This window comes from Acanthaster planci, linkage group LG09, assembly GCF_054643075.1.
Source record: "Acanthaster planci isolate LZ-2023a linkage group LG09, COTS_SCS, whole genome shotgun sequence".
NCBI lineage: Eukaryota > Metazoa > Echinodermata > Asteroidea > Valvatida > Acanthasteridae > Acanthaster > Acanthaster planci.
In genome coordinates, this window is record NC_141785.1 from 9649663 (window position 1) to 9670894 (window position 21232).

Below are 21232 nucleotides of genomic sequence, written 5' to 3' on the forward strand. Positions count from 1 at the left end.
GATATGCACATATAAGTGCTACGTTAGTGGTAAATTGTGAACCTGTCATAAAATCATAGAGCGTTACATCATTGCTTATGCTCATGAGAAAAAATTTCTTGGATATAGAGCCATCACAAACTCAACTGTTTGGCGCATGGGTAACCACTTCATAAATAGTGCCCTCACTACGCACGCCACCCGTGCCATTAGTGTGACAATTTTTCATCTGAAGTATCAAAGTTCTTACCGACGTATCTACTGAGGATTAACAAAAACAAGCGTGACGACATCGCGAGCTCACCCATATAGAGATGTGGCAGCCATTAAAGAAAATGTGCTGACCATTCATCTCATGCAGGATAATTCTAATTTCTTACCATCGTACATTACCCTGCCTGAGGAAAAAATCGGATGTTGAGGCACTGCAAAACTACTTCCAGTCTTAAGAGGCGTGGCTGCCACTCAAAATGGGAAATGGAACTTTATATATGTGCAATTTTTCAAGAATGCACAAAATCTGGCATCGAAGCACGATTATTAGAAACAGTTTTGGTGGTATTCAACGTACGTTACCGTAAATGCATTAACAGGGGTGTGAGAATTCAGCTTAATAGCTGATTTCAGCTTTTTTGCCCCATCTATTATTAGTTTACTCTAAATTCCAGTTTTTTTTTGTACACCTTCTCTGTACAAAATTAGGGGATACTATCAAATTTCAACTTTTTGCTACCTGATTTCAGCTTCACTGAATGAGGCCATTAATGCCCCTCACATACCCACATAGGCAATTCCATGCAAAGTAAAGAATTGGAGGGATAATATCCTCAACGCTTGGCCTTTTGGCACTTTAAATTGTATCATTTGTTGCTTCCAAAGAAGCCAGACAGGTGCACAAATGTAATTTTTTAATGATATGTATTTACAACCTTTCGGAAGCTTTTATAAACTGAGGTCTGAAATGCTCATACCAGACAAGCATTATGCTCTATTTTATAGATTTCACATCCGTGTGAAAAATGTCCAGAGAAATTTTCAATGCACACTGCTTTATCTTACACTATCATACATCCACTTGAAGGTCAGTTAGACAGTCAATGGCCTTTTTACAATCTGCTATGAGACGCCTAAATCCATTCTTGAAAATTTTCATAAATTTATCATCTTTAAAAAAGAAAATACAACTGTTGTGTCAAGTGAACAGAATGCTTTAAAGTGAATAACAGACCCTTGACGGAAGAAATCCATCAAAGTGAAACCAAACTGAACCCAAATTTAAGAAGAGGCATGACTGGGATGCATGATTCTAAACACCTTATCAGTATGTTAAGCCAATTCATGCATGTCAGTTTGTTTACCAAAACAGGAAGTAAGTCTGACATTTGTGGAAAGCTGAACTGAAGAATCACCACGTATCATTAGAAATGATGCATTTAAAATGTTACAAGCGAACGATGAGAAAACTTGCATTGCTTATTGCCAACATATTCAATGTGTCTTTTCGTTTCAAAATTTTTGGTAAATATCCAATAGGTTTTGGAAATTATTTAATTTTGCAGTGGCATGGACATCAGCTTTGAGTATGCTCAGAAGTAGCCACTCCCGTACAAACGTTTAAAGGAGATTTCCGGAATAAATGACCCTTATGCTAAGCTCTCTCAGCATGTTCCTTCAGCAGCCGTCCTGCGATGACCAATCGCTGGATCTCACTGGTACCTTCATAGATCTCGGTGATGCGAGCGTCTCGGTAGTGCCTCTCAGCCGGCATGTCCGTCACGTAGCCCATGCCTCCCAAGATCTGGATGGCCTGAAGAACAGACAAGAATTTGCGAGAGTGGTCGTTAAAGCTTGAGTACACAGTTTACAAATCGATGCTGCTCTGTAAATAATATCTGAAAACTTTTCTTTCCAAGCAGTTTAAACAATTTTTATGTGGGACAGTCAGGTAAACTAAAAGTAGGAACTACGTCTCAACAGTTTTCAAAGTGGGAACTCAGGTGAAGTTTAGTAGTCCGTGTAAGTTTTTCATCAGGCACATGTATATCTGAAGAACAGTTCTTTTCAACAGAAAGTAGGACGTTACCATTAAAATTTACGACCTGTGAAATGATATGAAATATGACGAAGTGGTCCTCTTCCAACACATGCAAAACATTTTATGTTTTAGAAGAAAAGTGACTACAACCTACAGCCATGTTCCACTTCCATCTTTATAGTTTGGAGAAACTTTTAACCGTTAAAGTGTTTTTCTGTCCAGGTCACAGAAAATTCCCCTACACAGAATTGTCAGATGAGTGCTGTACCAGTACACTATATGTGGTGTTAAATATATCTTGGACACAACGAAGCCTGATGTCTCTGCTATGATAAGTCTACCTGATGAGCTGCAAAGGTTGCTGCCTCTGAGGCTGCCAACTTGGCCATTGCGGCTTCCTGTGAAAGTGGAACGCAAACGTCGGAGATAAATTGGAACTTCGGAAATGAAATTGATAACCATGAATATTTAAATTTGTGCACGGACAGCCAAATTTATTTTTCAGATGATGGTCTAAAACTCTCATGTGAAACAAACCCTTGAATTAGAGATCATTATCCATTTAAATTGTTTTCAGGGGCGATTTTAAGCACTGTGCGCAAAAACTTTTTGCATCAATGAGATGTGTTTCGCTCTGACCATTTGTAAAAAACAAGATCTGGTGACCATTCGTGGCTTTTGCTTCCCTAATTATGAACCATGAATAGAGGTAACGTTTCTGAATTCAAACTTGAGTGAGGTCAAAATGGCTTATCAAAAAACAAAAAAGTGAGCTGAACAGTTTAAAAAACCTTTGACATTTGAATAAAAGGTATAAATTTGCTTAGATTTAAATTCTAAACCCCAAGTGATTCTGCCCCAAAATCAAATTCCCAACTTCTGCAGATCAGCAGATATGTGCAGCACAGCCAATAAGGTCTTATTTTTGTGTTGGTCCACACTGCTACTGTCTAACATCTTAGCAAGATCGGCAAGCTTTTGAACTCAAGCGCCTCAGGAGTTTCAGGGTCAAAGGTCATGCTCTAACGACTAAGCCCCCCACCCACCCACCTTGGTGAAGTTTTTACCGCTGTCTTTCATCGCAGCTGCCTTCCAGGTTAGTAGCCGGGCACTCTCTATCCTGACCTCCATGTCGGCCAGCTTGCTCTGTATCAACTGCATGCTGGCGATGGGCTTGTCAAAAGCCTTCCGCTCTGTGGCGTACTTAATGGCACATTCCAACGACGCCTTCATTAGGGATTGGATAAAAAAAGACAAAGTAATTCAATAAAACAATGTTAGACTGTGTCGTAGGTATTTAACATCTGAAAACAGCATGTGCACCTATTAACCACCTACCAGCAATGTTATTCTACAATGAACTTAACCCTCCTTTGGTTTTACAGCACAAATGTGCACAAATGCCCACAGTCACTGGTGAGCATGTATTTTCTATTTGAACTCAAACATGCACAGGTTCAGTGTGTACACAGTAGATTGCCAGCACAAAATGACCCAGGGTCTTTTGTGCAGTCCTCTTCACTGCATTTGGTTTACTGCACAATCATGAACTTGAAACAGTGAAGCACAGTTGTTGGGCAGCACAAAAGTGCAATCTGATATTCCTGTGAGGGACAGTTGGTGCAGTGCACAACACGACACAGCTGTGCTTCTTTGAGGTGTTCACCAAACGACCCACAGAGTGACTTCAGCATAGGAGGTATAATGAACTAAATTCTGATTTGGTCAATTAAAAAGTCAGTCACTAATTTACAGGGAGACCAATATGTGACTAGCTCCAGGAGAATAAGTCGTTTAACAAACAAGTCATTAAAATTCATGTAGCACTCCAGGATAGAGCCATTTTCATTTACAAAGTTACAGATTGGCAAAGACTTTGTTTAAAAGGAATCATTAAAACCTCCAACACAACCACATTACAATTAATCCTCTTGGATGAACACTGAAGATTAATCTTTCTGCAAAAACCACGTTGCAAATAACAAAACATAAGGCATTCTGCTGATCCAAGCAAGAATTGCACGCCTCGTAAGACTAATTTCCCAAAGACTTGGAGATCTATTGCAACTTTGATAGAAGGGCTCATGGGAAAGGGACACTTGACTCACCTGTGCAATGCCCAGTGCTTGGCCTGCAACCCCTATTCTCCCTGCATCCAGTGTCATCTACATGTAATAACCACATAGAGGGAAAAGACAGTGGTAAGTGAAATACGCTGATTGGGCTTTGGAGTCGACTCTCTAGTTCCCGACTTATTTCCAGGGGCACTGAAGAAGAAGAAAAAACCGAACTAACCCTGCTGACCTTTGACACTTTGGGTATTTTGCCGCAAAACCCTACTTCATCTAGTGACATGAAATACAAGAAGGAAAGACTGCTTATTTAGTGCAACCAAATCCAACAAACTCCAAGAAAATCTAACAAAACTCAAAGCAAACAAATCCCACAAGGTATAACAAAATCCCACAGAATCTATCAGAAAACAACCAAATCTAACAGTTTCAGCAAACCCTGAAGAACAAAAAAAGTCAACAAAGTGCCCCTGCATGACCCCTAAGAATAAGGCTGCACAGAGCCCTCAGAGGCAACAAGGAAAGGCGACGGTTACCATGGCGATCTTGAATCCCATGCCTTCCTGGCCCAGCAGGTTCTCCCTGGGGATGGCGCAGTCCTCAAAGATGAGCTCGGTGGTGGAGGATGCCCGGATGCCCAGCTTGTCTTCCTTCTTGCCCAGGGAGAGACCCTCGGTGGGCTTGGGAACGATGAATGCGCTGATGCCCTGCATAGATAAGGGAGGCACAGAGACACATGGCTGGGATTGAGTCATTTTAAAATTTCATCAGCCAGGGTTTCCCCTTCTGGTCCGTCTGATGAATGATGTATGCTACCAACAGTCTCCTGTAACTTACTGGAATGACCACGAGCAATGGATGCTTGGAGATAACAAAGTGTCCTCTGTGTATCAGTACAGTGCATAACTAAGCCTCGGCAGCACAAACATGCATAGCTTCTCAATGGGTCGCTTCAACTCAGTGGTCAAGCAGAGTAGGACATCTGCACAAGCAAGCAGGAAGCTGTGGGATTGAAACCCAACCAAGCAGGCTTGTGATTTTTCACAACTCCCGTACCGCACTGACAATGCAGTGTGAATAATTCACACGCACGTCGGTGGAAGGGCAAAACCTGATACAACGTCAAGTCAGTCCTAAGGTAATGCACAGGTAACGCATACGTTTTACAAAGTAAACACATTTAGGCAGCATCCAAATTACTCTGCTGCAAAATGAAATTATACACAATTCTATGGTACTGGCTGCAGCATCTCCCAAGGACTTGTGTATATTTTCAAGCCATAGCCCAATACTTTAGACACCACCTTACTTAAGTAGGTCACCAGCCAAAATGTCATGAACACTGTGTGCATTTCTTATGACTGGTTGCCAGCAAATGAATTGTCTGAGCAGTGTCTTTGGCTTAGCACCTCTGCTAGATCGGGGCCCAGCCGTGTTCCTTTTATGTAGATACACGGTAAGTCAATCCACATTCAGTTTTTAAATTGTGGTTGTCCTTCAAATTAGCCATTTGCACGAGCAACTTAGAATGGGAGCATCGTGTTCTTCCCTTTGAGTGGATCAAGGCAAGACCACAGCTTCGAGGAACACCACCAGTTCCCACTCACTTTATGTTTGAGTGATTTGTCCGTTGTGGCAAAGACGACGGCGGCCTCTGATTCATAGCCGTTGGTGATCCAGGCTTTCCTGCCATTCAGCACCCACTGGTCCCCAGCGAGTCTGGCCACGGTAGAGGCTGCGCCAGCATCACTGCCATTTCCTGAGCAGGATTTTAGAAAGAAAATCAAGATCAGTTACAGAAATGAAAATACATTGAGTCTTTAACAGCATGTGTTATCAAAAGCAGACACTCTCAACATATGAACGTTCCTGAAGCCATCTCTGCACCCCGGGGAGCGTATAATCCTAACGTGGGCATTGCTTGTACAAATGGTTAAATGCAATAATCCTCTCTGCTCTCAGAAGTAACCATTTACTCCTAAGTGGAGAGTGGCACGTAGGGTAAAGTGACTAGTCCAAGGTCACAACATGCGACTCGCTGCTGGATTCGGACCCCCAACACGTAGATCGGGAATTAAAAACCCTAACCACCAAGCCACATGCCCCATAACAAAGCTGCGAGCTTCTGCGGCACAATGTGAATGTTTCTATTACAAAATACAGAAATATACACATACAATTAGGCACAAAGCCCACAGGCTTATTCAGCTGTTTTGTTGAGAGGAGATTACACAAAAACTTTGATGTTCCTTGCCTGGCTCACTGAGTCCAAAGCAACCGACTCTGTCCCCATCCAAGAATGGCTTGGCATACTTCTCTATCTGCTCCTCTGTACCAAATGCCATGAGAGGTCCCAGGTATAACGTCTGGTGGAAAGAAAGAAATGAGTAAAGAAAAGGAAAAAAGACGGTGATGAATGCCAGCTTTCCAGATCACTCCGTATCTGGGTTACACAGTGAATGATTTAAAATTGTATACTACATCACCGCAGATGACACTGCCTGCAACAATGTCAACGCACTATGTTCATCACGGCTGCAATTGTGAAGACTGTTACATACACTTACATGTACACTTCACGACTGTGAAGGCTATAAGTAGGAGCTCTACATGGAGAGTAAAGGGGAATAACATGTATGACTTGCACATGGGAATGACGAAGAAGACATGCAACTGATTTTGTGCCAAATGTACGCCACCTGCTGTGTTTTCAACTTGAGTGGAACAATAGGCATACCAGAAAAAGATAGAAGTGTCCCTGTGAACAGCAAAGCCTTGGTATTTTATCACTGATGGATCTGCATACTCCATTGGCAGATCTGTTACAGCTTAAAGGTCCATTCACACTTCAGATGATTGCAAACGAGAAGTTCATATGCCGACAGGCAATGTTTGCAGCAAATTTTCCTTGAGTTGAAATGTGTTCAACTCTTGCAAATTCACATCACAGATATTTGATCTGATGTTTCAATATCACTTTTACTCAAAAGTATGAACCTGCATTGACCCAGGCACCAGACTCCCAATCCAGAAGATCGCCTCTTACATTATTGACAGTCATGACTACACCCACTGAGGCACACCCCCTGCTAATCTCTTCCATGGCAATGGCATAAGCCAGGTAGTCCAGCCCAGCACCGCCATACATCTCGGGGACAGCAACCGCCAACAGACCCAACTCACCAAGCTTTTTGACCTGAAACGAAATGTCAAAACACAAAAGTTATGGAGAAAATTGGGTTGAAGTCTGCTTCAGATATATCTTCTTTCATGCATATCTTCTTTTTTATTCGTCACCCACTTTTTACTCGTATTAAGGAGGACAATACTTTGATCTTGGTTCTCAAATGATGTGTTTTGGGTGCCTAAAAGAGATCAACAAATGAGGTATTTGATGGTGAAATTCGGGAACTGCACTTGTATGTATTTGCAGACTTACAAGATGGAGGATAGACACCTTTACATGTACATGTATGTACATTTGAATCTGTGTGCCTGCTCATGCACTGTTTATATGTTCTTTGTACTCAAGCCACCAACTTGCACTGCATCTTAAAGACCGTGGGCAGTTCTTCTGTGAAAAGGATGTTTTATGGCAGGCCAATAACACTCTATGCAAATTTGTCAGGCACATTCCAGATTAATATGTCAAGTCATGCGGGTATCTTACTTAGTGGTGATATTCAGTTAATCCCAGGCCCAGTGAAGCACCCGTGTACTGTCTGCTCAACGCAAAAGCAGTAAACTTTGGTGTCACGCTAGTTGTGAGTCTATAATGAATAGACTTAACTTGCAACTGTGGACACGTTCTTTGTGCCTTCTAACTGAGCTGCCTTACTTATCAAACTCATTTTTTTAACTGAATAATGCCAATAACAGTTGGACTAGGGGCAGCTGTGCTGAGGATCATGAAGTGATACACTACCATCGTGAGTCTCCTGAAGATGGACAGAGTACACTGTTCAAAATGTCGAGTTATACCCCGATTCTTCTCAGAACCAAACATACTCAAGAAAGAGATTGATCCATGGTGTAACAGCAATTGTTTTACTCATATAGTTCTTTCAGCATGAAAACCTTCAAGTCTTACACTGCCATCAGTCGAATCTCAACCTTCATCTATTGTGTGTCAGTGAATGCCAGGAGCATCAATAACAGGTTTACACCAGTGGAAGTTCTTTAATAGCAACCACTGATATTACAGTTTACAGTTTACTGTAATAAATGGCGATTGGGAGGAATTCATGGAACTGCATCAGTGAATATATCAAACATCTCAAGCTTGCAAAGCATACAAACATACACAGAAATAAACCATGCATTCCACTCACCTGTTCTCTTGGATATCTGTGTTCCTTATCCAACTCCCCAGCAATGTTCACTAGCTCTTTGTCGGCAAAATCTCGACAGGTTTGTCTTAGCATAGCATGGGTTTCTGGCAGTTCAGCCAGACCTGACATACATCGTGCACGCTTGGAAATGACAGGAACTAGACCTACATGTAAATGAAATAGGCTAATGAAGTTAAAATCTTTAGTAACTTATCATACAAATTGTATTTAGGCTAAAAAAATAGTCCCAAGCCCTGGACATGCTGGACAATGCTGGATTGCTTCTAGCTCTACTGAGTGGAGCATTAGAGGTATTGCCCATAGAGGTATTGCGGACGCAAAATCTCGGTCCGTGCATTTGAATGGAGCAGGCGGTGAAAAGTTTAAAAGTGTCGTGCGTGTGTCCAGCGAAAATGGTCGGATTTTGACACACTGTGAAGTCAGAAATACATGTACCACTGAAGCCCCAAAAGTTTGCCTTCAGCATTTAAGAAAGACATTAGGTGGTGAAAAAGGTATTTTTGGTGAGTCTTTGGAATTTTTGAGAACCATTTTCACCTTAGGCCTACTTTATGTACAGGCATGGAGCGTTAGAATGACGATCCCGTCCAAAATCGAAAAAGAGGAATACTATCGCTCCACTCAGTAGAGCTAGATTGCTTCCTACTCTTGACAAAGGCCGGATTAATCAGTAGCCAAAACAGGCACTTAATCTAGACCTGCTTTTGATTTATGACTATTATTGTGGGGTTCATTACCTTTGGCACCTCGTTCCTATTTTAAGGGAACAAATTCTCCTTTTTTTCATTTCAGAAAGAAAAGAGAATGGGGCTTTTGGTTTTTGAGAGAAATGTTTGGGTAAAACAGCAGCGTACATGACCACCCTGAAGGTACATGTAGCTGTGAACGACAAATAAACGAATGTAGTCTGGTGCCTTGACCTGGATGAGATATGTTTTGATGAATAAAAAAGCTTGAGTCGGGTAACCGGACGAAAAACAAAATGGCGTGATTCAACTGAGGGGTTGTCTTTTGCCAAACTTGGGTTAGAAATTTGAAGTTTTCTTGCTTAGGCCTAAATATTATCAACACTTATCTAAACTACGCCTAACACGATTGAGTAATGGTTCCTTAAGCTTTAAAGTTTCAGGTCAAAATTTTAGTTAGTTTAAGAAAGTGGACTTTGTTTCCTTATTACAGGAACAGGGTGCTATTGGTAATGAACCCCATTATTGTTACAATCACTGCAATGATAATGTTACAGCATGCTCATAATTATGGTAGGCCTGCGCCTATGTAACATGTGTAACGTTTAAACCCCATCAAAATTTGCCGTGCTACTGTACATGATGTAGCCTAGGCCTATCCACGCAAACATTACAAAATTAAATTCTCCAGTTTTACACTCAAATTCCACAACCCAATTTATTTCTAATCCCTCCTATTATGGAGCAACATATTTGGAAATCGTATTTCATGTTATACCTGTCTCTGCCCGCTTTGTCAGCGGTAATCTGCAGTAAGCAGACGCCAGTCGGCCTCCAAGATATCGCAATGCGGCCATTTTGGGTTATGTCATTTATGTTAACCTCTTTCTCGAGCGTCCTGTTGAAAATGGGAACGATCCGAATGTGAAATTAGCCATCCGCGTGTCCAAATTATTTGGCTATGGCTCGAAATAACACATGCTCCTAAAGAAGCCGCTGGCTAGCGGCTTCAATAATTTGACGTCTGTTTTGTGACGTCATAGGACGGACTCGACTTTCCAGACCAGAGTGCATAGCTCGGTGGTCGAGTGGTTAAGCCTAGTAAACAGGTCATGGGTTCACGTCCTACCCGAGTATGCTTGTAGGTTTTTTTACAAGCCTTCGGAGGCAAACACTGAGTCGACTAATAGTCATGAAAAAATAGTTTTAACTTTTCATTGAGCCCAATTATGGTTTTCAGCCTGACAAGCTAGACAACGATCATGAAAAGTTTGCTTAACTTTCCAGTGAGGCACATCAACAGTTGATAAAAACTGCCTAACTTTTCACTATAAAGCCAGTCAACTGACAGTCATGAAACCTTTGTTTTACTTTCCACTAATGCGCCAATTTGATACAGTGGTCCAATGGAAAATGAAACAAATGTTTCACGACCGGAAGACCGGGCAAGTTAAAGAGTGCAACATATTTAGTGCTGAATAGTTTCAATTTATTTGCATAATATTGTACAATGACTGGAAGAGAAATTCCACAGATTAAGACCAATTATATTTGAACTGATATTACCTAATGCAAAGGTTACATTAGCTTAACTGATTTTGGAATCAAGAATTTCAATAAATTATGTTCTTCTAAAGAGATTTGCCAGTGCTTCGTTTTCCATAAAGAAGGAATTTCGAATTATTAACAGAAATAAGATTTATATTTTTTGCTTTTATAAGTTCCAAGGTTTTATAAAATAAGATGTGAAGTGTTGATATAGTAATGTGTTGAAAAATAAACCAGCCGACGCTAGCCAGGTGGACAGGCTACATGCAATTTACAATGTTTACATGGGTACCAGAGTTACGTTGTGTATTTGAAATAAGCGCAAGGTGGTGTGCATAGAACAGATGGGAACTAGCGAAGAGAAGGTGAGAAACCAAAACCTGGAAAGGGTTAGAGGTCATCCCCTCTTCCTTTTTTTTTAAAGAGGAATGCGTCCCGCCATAAGATTTTAAGCCGGTCCTTTTAGGCAAATAGTCAGGCAAAAATCCCACTGAAATGAAAATACTCTGCAAATGTTTATTTCAAAAAACTTTGCCAAACAAAAATACAAATAATGCATTCAAACTTGTCACATACCCATTTATGCCAATAATCACTTATTTAAACTCAAACTGTCGTAGTAATACTTTATTTTTTGAAAAATAACTGGAAAATACTAAGTGAAGGGGATATCCATTCAACATTAGTCATATTTACAAAACAGGTAATTGATGAAACAATCAAAATGAGTGGATTTAAAAATAAGGAAAACCTGAAAAGTTTAATACATCATGTTTCAAAACAACAAAATGCAGCAACAGGCTCGGCCAATGAAATGAAGCATTTGAAATCAAATAAATAAACAGATTTACAAGGAGAAAAAAAATTCTAGAAGCTTCAAACACAAGTTTCTGATTAAAGAAGATATAATGCCTAGCAGCTTAAAAGTTGTTGCCTGCAATCTAGAAGCACTGGGCTAATTTCATGGACTTGCTGAGCCCACAGATCCGCTTAGCACGTGACAAGGGGATTAGCAAAATGAAGTCCTCAACCAAACTGGCCTTTTGGTGTACAGCACTCAACTGGTTTCCAGTTCATTTTTGCTCAGCCAATCAATTTACCCTCCACAACTTTCCAAACCCAGTGCCTATGTAAAAACAGGGCACTGTTGCAGACAATCCTGTTAGAAAATATGACCAACATTTGTTGTTTTACAGAAATTGGATGTTCCAAAGTAAGCCATATTTCCAGGAAGTCACAAGTTAATGTCGACAGTTTCATGTGCCACGTAAGGAACATGACAAGATTCACTTAAAACACAATAGCAAACAATGAAGCACCTGACAGGTTTCCTACCAAAAAATAATCACTCGCCCATTCTAGTGTAAAATCACCAAACATAAAAGCCATTATTCCAGTCTCAAAAATTTCTATGTTCATTCAATTTTTAAACCTCCCTGAATTCCAAAATGAATTATATCACAACACGACGAACATTGTGATGGCCAAGACCTTTAATAACCACATGTGTGAAACAGACAGCACATTTTCCGAAGGACAGCATAATTTTGAACAGTTTATAATTAATTTGATGCTCAATAACAAAACATAAGTTGTGAACTTTACAGTCTGCTTCTCATCTATGGCAACTGTACACATACTCTCCACCTGTACAAATAAATGTCATTCTTAAATTATTTTTATATAGCTCCATCATTTCTTTAACATGTCCCAAACAAAGTGAATCGGAACCAATTCTTATTTACAAGAAGGAAAATCAACTCAGATGCTTACATACAACAGTACTGTCCACTTCGAAGGATCTAATTTTTTTTTCTTGCAAAGATCTGCATTCCATTACACACCAGAAGGAGGTGCCATATCTTCAACACCATATTTGAACTTGCAGGGGAAAACAATAGCAATATGGCCGTTTCACAATAGTGCACCACCAAGAGTTTGCAATGCGTTGGCCAATCACAATGCACGAAATTTGTCGACCCAGTGCGCGTTTGGAAAGGGTCGACAAATTGTGTCCGTTATGATTGGCCAACGCATTGCAAACTCTTGGTGGCGCATTATTGTGAATCGCCCCTTTTGATCCATGATATTTACTATACATATCTGAGGAGGAAAAATAATTGAGTAGCACTTATTACAAGACACACAGCGGGGCAGACAGAATTACTATGCATTTTTGTTTTCTTTTTAAGTCTTGGGATGGGAAACATTTCTGAAAGTGATCAATAGATGAAATAACTTTCATATAATTTTACACACTTGGCTACCAACCTCCTCCCCCAATCTCCTTACACTCCCCGCCTCCCAAACAGGTTGGTAACACAAACTGGGTAAAGAGCACTGATCACCAAAAGAGTCCATTTCCTATGTGTGACTCATGTTCAACAACAGAAGTTCAAGAGTTCACAAACTGGAAGCACAACTGAGCTTGTTTCTTAACCCTACTCCAATTCTCCACGTAAGAAATCTACTTTATGGTCAACAGCTGCATCACCAACACAAAAAAGGACGCTGCTATTTTCCTACTGCATCCAAATCACTGCATTAGATCATTTTGAGGCTTTCTACAATTTGCAAATTTTTAAATATCTACTACAGATAAATATTACCTCACAAAGGCATTCCACTGAGGTCACTGTAAACATCCAAGCCAGCATAAAAGCATATAAAAGGCCTACACTTTGACAAGTTTGTGCATTTTGTTCATTTCCATTTATGAAGTGGTGGAAACCAGGCAAGGCAAAGTACGTATTTCTGCAACATGTTCAAGACTGAACACTAGAAACTGCAATGGCTAGTACACCAGGTCTAGCTGGTTCCAAAGTTCCCAGTCACCGTAGGCAAACCACATGCATTCTCACTGGTAAAGGTTTACACTATGCATGCAGGATGTGTACCGATGAAAACACTGCATGTACAGGCCTGACTATTCAGTCTTGCAATCAAACAGTGCTTGTTTGAGTGGCATTCTATTTGGCCCCCAGCTTTGTTACCAAAAATGTGTGGTATGATGGCAAACGGGAGCCATGAAATTTACATTTTTTTCTGTAAGTTTACAGAAGTTTGGACAAATCTTGAAAGAGTAAAGAAGGCCCAATCCTGGGAGATGCTGAAAATTTACAAATCTACCAGAAATTGTTTTCCACGTGGAATTCAGCAAGCTCCTGGTACCTCAATACGCAGTTGAGCAAAGTCCCAACTTTTCGAGCAGTTGCTCAGTACTTGACGAGTGGTGAGGGTATTTCACGGGGGTGGACTTAGTACGTCTGCTCATCATCACAGTTCTCTGTCCAATGTCCAAAGACTGAAAGGGAATGGAACAACCAGGAATCAGGCAAGATTAACAATAAAATAGTTCTGTTGGATCAGAGTTTAAAAACATCTCAAGTCATGTGAGAGTTGCAAACTGCAATATCAGCTGTGACAGAACTGTAAGGAAAGGCATCAATGTCACCATTCATCCTCTTGCAACTGGATTTATGACTGATTTAATAAGTTCTGTGACACTAAATTCAATAACCGCTACACTGAAGGGATGACCAGTTCAACAGTCTGGTCATAGAGGAGAACTCCTTGCTTTTTTATGTTAATGTGCAGGATGTAATATTTTTTCATCAATCCACATGATCGGTTTCAAGAACACTTTGTATTAGTCACAATACCAATGATGGACTTGTGCTGAATCAAGTGCGGTACAAATAGATTGCTCGTGCCTAGTTTGTGATTATGCCTACAATAAAAAGATGGTCATGCACATGACCTTGCAAAAATGACATTTGAAGTACTTAAATCTTACCTTCACATATATCGCAGTACGCCCTGTCTTCGTGTCTAGCACCGTGAAACTGGGATGGCGGAGGACTATCCGAACTGGACTGCAGGGGACAGTCTTCCGTGTCGTGGAGGTCAAATACATCGCAGATGTCACAGAACAGGCGGGGTGGGGGCATTCGGTTGGACAATTCCAGGCTGCAAAGTGGGCAAAGAGGGGTCAAAAATCAGCATATGATGGAATGGATGCAGGGTGGGAAGGGTCAGACGGGGAGAATGGTAAATGTCAAAGGCAAAGAAATGGATAATGGAAGGTGGTGGGAGTGTGGAATTAATCGGATTAATCGGACAGATTAAAGAATAACATGAGAGAGGAACTGTCAGAGGGAACAGTCTGGGGCACCAAACAAAAGCCGGTGAGGTCCTGCTTGGTAGACAGGAAAAAATTTGGTGAAATCTAACACACGAAGCAGGCTGGGTCCAAAAAGGTACGAAAGAGAAAGGACATTCGAGGTCAAGGGTCGGGAAAAATGGGAACAATTAGCTTCGAATGGTAGACGTGGATTGAGTTTAACGTAGTAGATAGGCTAAGGGCTGGACTGCGTACAGAAGGCAAGAGAAAGGCAGGTCTACAAGTGTACAAAATGGACCATCTGGTCCAGAGTTGCACAAGAGGAAAGTCGAGGGATGAAGGGCAAGGGGAAGGCTCCGTCCAACTCACTCCATGTCATCCAGTGACAGGTCATTGTGGGCACCATTTATCCCTCCTTCCTCCATTATCTCTAGCCGCGCCCGCAGCTCATCATTCTTGCGTTGAAGGTCGACGATGACTGAATTGAGGAAGGTCACCTTTGGAAGAAAGACAAATGGCAAAGGTGAACTCTAGAGTTTGACACATGGATAACACTTGTGAAAAAGGTACAGGTTAGTTTTTATTTAACCACTTCGCGCCAGGGGAATTTATGAATGTTGACGGTGATGAGACGGAATAGTTTTCTTTTTTTGTGTTTTCAAACTTCTTTAAAAATTCAGATCTTCATTTACTGGACACTTACACCCACACAAAGTACTGTCTGGTTTCTTCTCTAATCTGACAGACAACATCCTTGTAAAAAGAGCCCAGATTGCGCGGTGTTACGTAATTGCACAGCTGACCTCTTTCAATAGGGGCCAGATTAGCATGCAGCGGTACTGTGTGGCTCATCGCTGCAGTGGTGGAGTGCTTTTGTCCCCAGTGGTAATCCGCTCGCACTAAATGCCCCAAACCGTGGTATACTGTTTCAAAACAAGGCTGGATTATCTCCACTATTGAGAGCGAAAAAATGTTGGTAATTCCCAGCAGCCTGGTCTTTTGTTAGGAGTACAGTCTTTTATTACAAGGCCCAGTTCCCTTTGTCTGATTTTGAAGACTCTGGCCACGCGTATAAAGAATATGTGTCCGGTACCGGCAACCCCGGCGGCAAGTGGTTAAAACGGTTTTATATACTCAGTCACAGTTTGATGCTGATAACTAGCAATACCCAAACCCCTGTCAATGGATCAAAGAATTAAGTTCTGGGTTCGTAAAAATTACTGGTTTTCATACCTGGCCTTCCGCCATCTCCCTTTCCTCCTGCAACTTAGCGAGAACAGGATCTCCTGAAATAGAAAAACAGTGGATTTCCATTATAGCAAACAAAAAAACTACACAGAAAGCTTTTACTTTTCTCTTTAAATCCACAATAACCCCTCCTTACCACCTAACCAGTCTAGCCCAAACCCTCGCTCCCCCAGATTCTAAATCATCATTTTTGCTGACCACTAATTACATCCCTACTTGTATGCTAAGTAGCTTTCGCTCTCTGCTACATCAATCTTATGAGAGAAACTCTTGAGACCTCACACACCCATTTACCCCGGACTACCCCCATCTTTACCCAACCACCAATTTCACAGAGAAACTAATCTTAGAATTTTGTTAAGTGCACAAAATATTTGATTAGCAGAAACAGGTCAACAAGCAAATCGTCGTGGCATCTATAATGTCTGTGACTAGTGTACTGCTAATTTCTGCTTCAGCACATGACTTTGCCACGCAAGTTTTCCCATTGAACGGCCCTGGGTCATTCCATGCGGTTGGGTGGCAATTTGTGACGGTGTCCTTGTTACATCGGTAACTTTTACCACCTCTCATGACCTTTAGAGTCTGTAAAAATAACATACACCTCTATATTCAGCCTTGCAAGATGCACAACAACGTCAATTTGGAATCCACAAGCAGGGAAATAGCTGCTCATTGTTACCGAACCCATGTAACAATGGACACTGTCACAAATTGTACCTCAACCTCATGGAATGACCCCTCTGTGAAATTGGGTCCTGGGACCCTCCATTGCCCCCCTTCACTCACCGTCCACATCTACCTCCCTGCTGCTGGGCTGAGATGCTTGGCCGGCCTGCAGCTGTACCTGCTGCAGTGCGGCTTGTAGGTCACTGACCTGCTCCTCTAGCCTGGTCTTCTCGTCTTCTAGCCTTTCCACTGAGGTTTTATAGCTGCCCAGTAAGGCCACTTCTCCCTTCAGGCTGGCAATCTTGAGAGTGAGAAAACTTCCACATGAGTGATTTGAGGCTTTTCTGTTGTGAACGATCTACATCCAGTATCCAGTATCAAGCAATAAATACAGAGACACGGCAAATCTGTCAAAGAGCCTGAAACCTTTCTCAATGTTTGGACAAGAAAACCAGCAAACATTAGATGTCAAACTATGGTGCCTTTCAGTACTTTAATTAAAACCATTAAGAAGTTTTAGTGGAGGCTTCATGAAAGTAAAACAGTTTCAGAGAAAGTAAGGCGAGGGTGATTTCTGAGCTAGCACAAATTTGCTTGTTTGCAACACGCCAGAGAATAAACGAAACAAAGGACAAGCATCAAAAAAAGGAAGAACTTGGATCACGTGTCAACATGTCCAACACAAATTGTTGTTGGAAAGAATTCAAAGAAGAAGCAATAAACAATAAACAAAACAGTCATCAGTGAGTTGTTATTAAAGGTTCCCTTGCTAGATCAGAAGAAAAATGACCAAGAACATATGTGGCCTTTCTTACCTCCAGGTTCTGTCTCTCAACCTCCTGTTCTTTCTCAGACACTAACGAGTTGGTGACATCCAACGTGTTCTGGACAGAGTCCCTTTCAGCTTCGTATCCCATGGTCTCTGTCTCAAACCTGAATAACCATAGACAAGTAAGTATTACCGAGGCGACGTGAACAAAACTGTTTAATCATGGAGCTATTATACACAAGGAGTCAGCAGATACAGAGATCAAAAGGGTCAATGATGGCCATCGCAAGCACTCCACGTGCTGCAAGGACAAAACAAATTCCGCGCCGCTTGCGGGCTATAAGGAATGCTCGTAGTTGAATTTGCAGGAGATCGTGGGTACTGTGCACGAGTGTCCGTTACACTTCCGCACGTTCAACATGGCCACCTTGAGACAGAAACCGTCGTCATGGGAGACTTAAATTTCGATAATTTTAGTGATTGTTCTGATATTCCAATGATAATGAAAGTCTGGTTATGTCTTTACATCCCCAAAACGTCTCTCTTAACAATAAACAGAATAACTAATACAAATTCTCCAAAAATACGCACAAGAAAACCTAAAAAATGTGGCTGGTCCAGAGGAAAATTTAAAAACACACAAAAAACATGGGAAGATTCGTTGTCCTTTCTGTCGTTGTCCACAACTGTCTCGGCATGAAACCTCACCACGTTGTCAAATGCATTCCTTCAGCATCTTTCCACCGTCTTTTAACAGTAGGAACCACTAGGATTGTTACTTATGATATAAATATCACAGTTCATATCTTGGGTATTTGTTCTCTAACGCCGGAATCGCAAAATGTCATAACTGACTTTATAAACGTCCGGCTTTTCGCCAAATAACCACCGCCGATTCGTAATTTTCGAGCGCATCTGCGGGGATTACTCGCTGACTCCTGAGGACTATAGAAGAGAACTACGCATCTTCTTCGTACATCATTTCCGTCATTTATTTACTCCAGTATGCCGCAGGGAAACACGGTGGGTATGTGGGTTACCAGCTACCTGGCGGTGGCGATCAATGTGTCCAAAGAATGTGTAGGGTCTTCAACACTGGGGCAGGTAACCGCACTTTGCCTATGGAGCCCACCAGAGTAGTTAATAGGATTACAGTCTGTTGGGACTTCGTTCTAATTCCTTGTGCTTAACAGCTCCATTGTTTAATAAATGGAAAAACTGTGAACAAAACTTGATCAGATTCAAGACCCAACCAAAAGGTCACCACTAAAATCCAACTAACAGAAAATGTATGCAAAGCAATGACAAACAGACCCTTATCCAGGAACAACACGTCAGGTATTGTTTACAACCACAGTGGTCCTTTCAAGTGAGGCAAGCAAAGTGACATGGTGATGTACGTGCAGAAATGTGGTGACAAGAGCGCATATTGATCTCCTATTTTGAACACAGACTCTGCCGCTGATATTCTGATCTTAAGACCAGAATTCCTATCTTAACATATCTTAAAGTATTTAAAAAAAGTTGAAGTCTGATTAAATTCTCACTTGTCTTTCAGCTCCTGGAATTCTTTGAGGACCTGTGTATGCTCAGCAGCCAACTGTCAAAGAACAGAATAAAACACATTGCCGAGTGGGTCAGAGAATGCGATATGCAATAAATGTACAATTCAGGAATACTATGTAATCCTTTTTGAGAGAATTTTACAGGCTAACATCATTTCATCTCCGGCTAAGGCTAATTACAGCAGTGCGTTACTAGCCCAAAACACATAGCCACAGCAATACACACACAAGTAAGACACAGGCTACTACCCCGGACAACAGCCAAGTTATGGTCCACAAAGCCTGCAAATAAGGGCTGAGAAGCCTAATATACAGTGTTAAGTACTGAAACTTAGGCCAACATTTTACATTTAAAACAATGCAATCAGGCTTTTGCCTGTAAACTAGCATACCTGATTACTAAACAAAACTTTTCTGTCTAGCTCAGTAAAGAACTAATTGACAGCACTGCTTCATAAAAGAGAAGTCAACGGCTTAACCCACACTACAGACACTGTATAAATTACATGCACTGTGATGATTGTATGGGCCTCGAGCTGGACCAAGAGAGGGCACTTTTTTCCGAGCAACGGAGGCTCCTATGGTTGGAAATAAACTTTGCTGGTTCATGAACGACTAGGAAATGCACGCGTCACAGTTGCATCGCTACCTACAAAATGAACACTCCCAACCAATGTGGCTCATCGCTACGGTGGTGAAGAGCTTTTGTCCATGGTGGTAATCCGCTCGCTCTAAATGCCTCAAACTGTGGTATACTGTCTCAAAACAAGGCTGGATTATCTCCACTTTTGAGAGCAAAAAATGTCGGTAATGTCCAGCAGCTCAGTCTTTTGTGCTGAGCACCGTCTTTTGTTATAAGGCCCAATTCTTTTGTCCCAGTTCCAGGCTCCCCAGCTCTGCATGTAAAGCCTACATGTATGTACCCGAAAACGGGTCGCCCAGCAGGTAGTGGTTAATATATCCAATCATGGAAATGTAGTCAAAAATGTTCAACCCAGGTACCAAGGTTACACACAAAACAAACATAAGTTGCCATGATTGATTGGTTTAAGTTTGGTTTTCCTTCAGGTTAATGCATTTTCTATGGGTGGTCCTAAACTTTTGCAAATGACTGCGCAAGTACATATCAAAACTATACAAAAGCCACAAGCAGTCTAGGAATAAACACAAATCTACAGCAGCTGTAAATTCTATATCCGTGTCAGGTACCTACCTGCTGTTTGGCTTGCCTTTCTTCCTGTACTGTTTCTACTTCCTTCTTTAGTCTGGTGGCCTCGGCTTGCAACTGTTCTGCTTGGTGTTGCCTGGCATCGGCCTCACATCTGGCTTCAGCTCTGAAAAGGCAACGATATCAAATGATGAGGTAAAAATCTGTAAACAGGTTGGGCAGCTGTAGTGCCTCTGATTTGGTTTAAGTGCTATACAAGGCGGAATGTTGTTGAAACAGTTGCTAACAACTGGTGCCCAGCATGCATCACTGGTATCAATACATGTGCTACCCTATGAAGATACTTTTAAGCAAAAATACATTTTTAACATTCACAGATTTTCCCAAGTCAAACAAGTTGTTAGAACCCTGCAATACATGGACTTCAAATGAGTAGACTTTCTGGCAAGAATCATCAATTAATGACCTCTTTTGCACAGGTGGTGAAAACTGTGGTAAAAATGTAAGTTTTACTGATATGCGAGGGCATCCATCAGGATCATATTCTTTCCCACATTTGCTACCGGTAGCTAGCAGCTGATTTCACAAAAAGTGGCGTAACTTTGAACCATGTGTAAGCCTTGCACAACAACGTTATGCCGTAGCTGCGCAATATACTTACGTTTGATTTCATGAAAAAATGCCTAGCTACGTTTTTAATAATATCAAATTTCTTGGACAAGAACGAAAATGGCTTTTATGATGAAGATTCCTTTCCAATATAACAACAGTCATCAAACAGTCGTTGAAGCACCTTCGCCTGCCATTTTGAAAAAGTTTGTCTTTTCTTCATCAAAATCTGAAGAAAAAAAAATCTATAGTTTTTCTCACAGCCAAAAAAGTTTTTCATTAGCTTCTACAACGAAGTTGTACATTTCTCGTGTTGGCCTTGTTAAGTTCAACAATGACTGATGAGCCTGAAACAACATGCTAGCCATTTCGTTCATGTTCCCTTCATTTGACACAACTTACGCCACCT

At 41.3% G+C, this 21232-nt stretch overlaps 2 protein-coding genes across 9 annotated transcripts in view; both read right to left on the bottom strand.

The window, feature by feature from the left end:
* Positions 1 to 880: 880 nt before the first annotated feature.
* On the bottom strand, positions 881 to 10051 carry acads (acyl-CoA dehydrogenase short chain). Its single transcript, XM_087141244.1, has 10 exons — positions 9903 to 10051; positions 8418 to 8581; positions 7133 to 7282; positions 6341 to 6452; positions 5694 to 5845; positions 4623 to 4793; positions 4123 to 4179; positions 3065 to 3241; positions 2356 to 2412; positions 881 to 1786 (listed from the first exon to the last, which is right to left on the bottom strand). Exons 1-10 carry the CDS (start codon positions 9979 to 9981, stop codon positions 1628 to 1630), a joined length of 1278 nt encoding a protein of 425 aa, XP_086997370.1. The 5' UTR covers positions 9982 to 10051; the 3' UTR covers positions 881 to 1627.
* A 1117-nt stretch (positions 10052 to 11168) lies between these two features.
* The window catches only part of LOC110980724 (uncharacterized), a 65852-nt gene continuing 55788 nt past the window's right edge, over positions 11169 to 21232 (bottom strand). For all 8 annotated transcript variants that reach the window (XM_022237658.2, XM_087141243.1, XM_022237657.2 and 5 more), the window contains 8 exons: positions 20260 to 20380; positions 19029 to 19081; positions 17528 to 17645; positions 16833 to 17013; positions 16029 to 16081; positions 15165 to 15292; positions 14469 to 14641; positions 11169 to 13976 (listed from right to left, as the gene is read on the bottom strand). In XM_022237658.2, the coding sequence (XP_022093350.2) occupies positions 13930 to 13976; positions 14469 to 14641; positions 15165 to 15292; positions 16029 to 16081; positions 16833 to 17013; positions 17528 to 17645; positions 19029 to 19081; positions 20260 to 20380 (874 nt within the window). In that variant the 3' untranslated portion in view covers positions 11169 to 13929. The remainder of the gene's footprint in view (positions 13977 to 14468; positions 14642 to 15164; positions 15293 to 16028; positions 16082 to 16832; positions 17014 to 17527; positions 17646 to 19028; positions 19082 to 20259; positions 20381 to 21232) is intronic.

Excerpts from the sequence above, each read along its gene's own strand:
- acads (XM_087141244.1), bottom strand. The coding sequence starts at position 9,981 with ATGGCCGCATTGCGATATCTTGGAGGCCGACTGGCGTCTGCTTACTGC. Across the intron at positions 4,794-5,693 it reads ACAAATCACTCAAACATAAA|GGCATCAGCGCATTCATCGT; the intron begins GTGAGTGGGAAC and ends TTATCTATGCAG. Across the intron at positions 3,242-4,122 it reads AAGCACTGGGCATTGCACAG|GCGTCGTTGGAATGTGCCAT; the intron begins GTGAGTCAAGTG and ends TCCCTAATGAAG.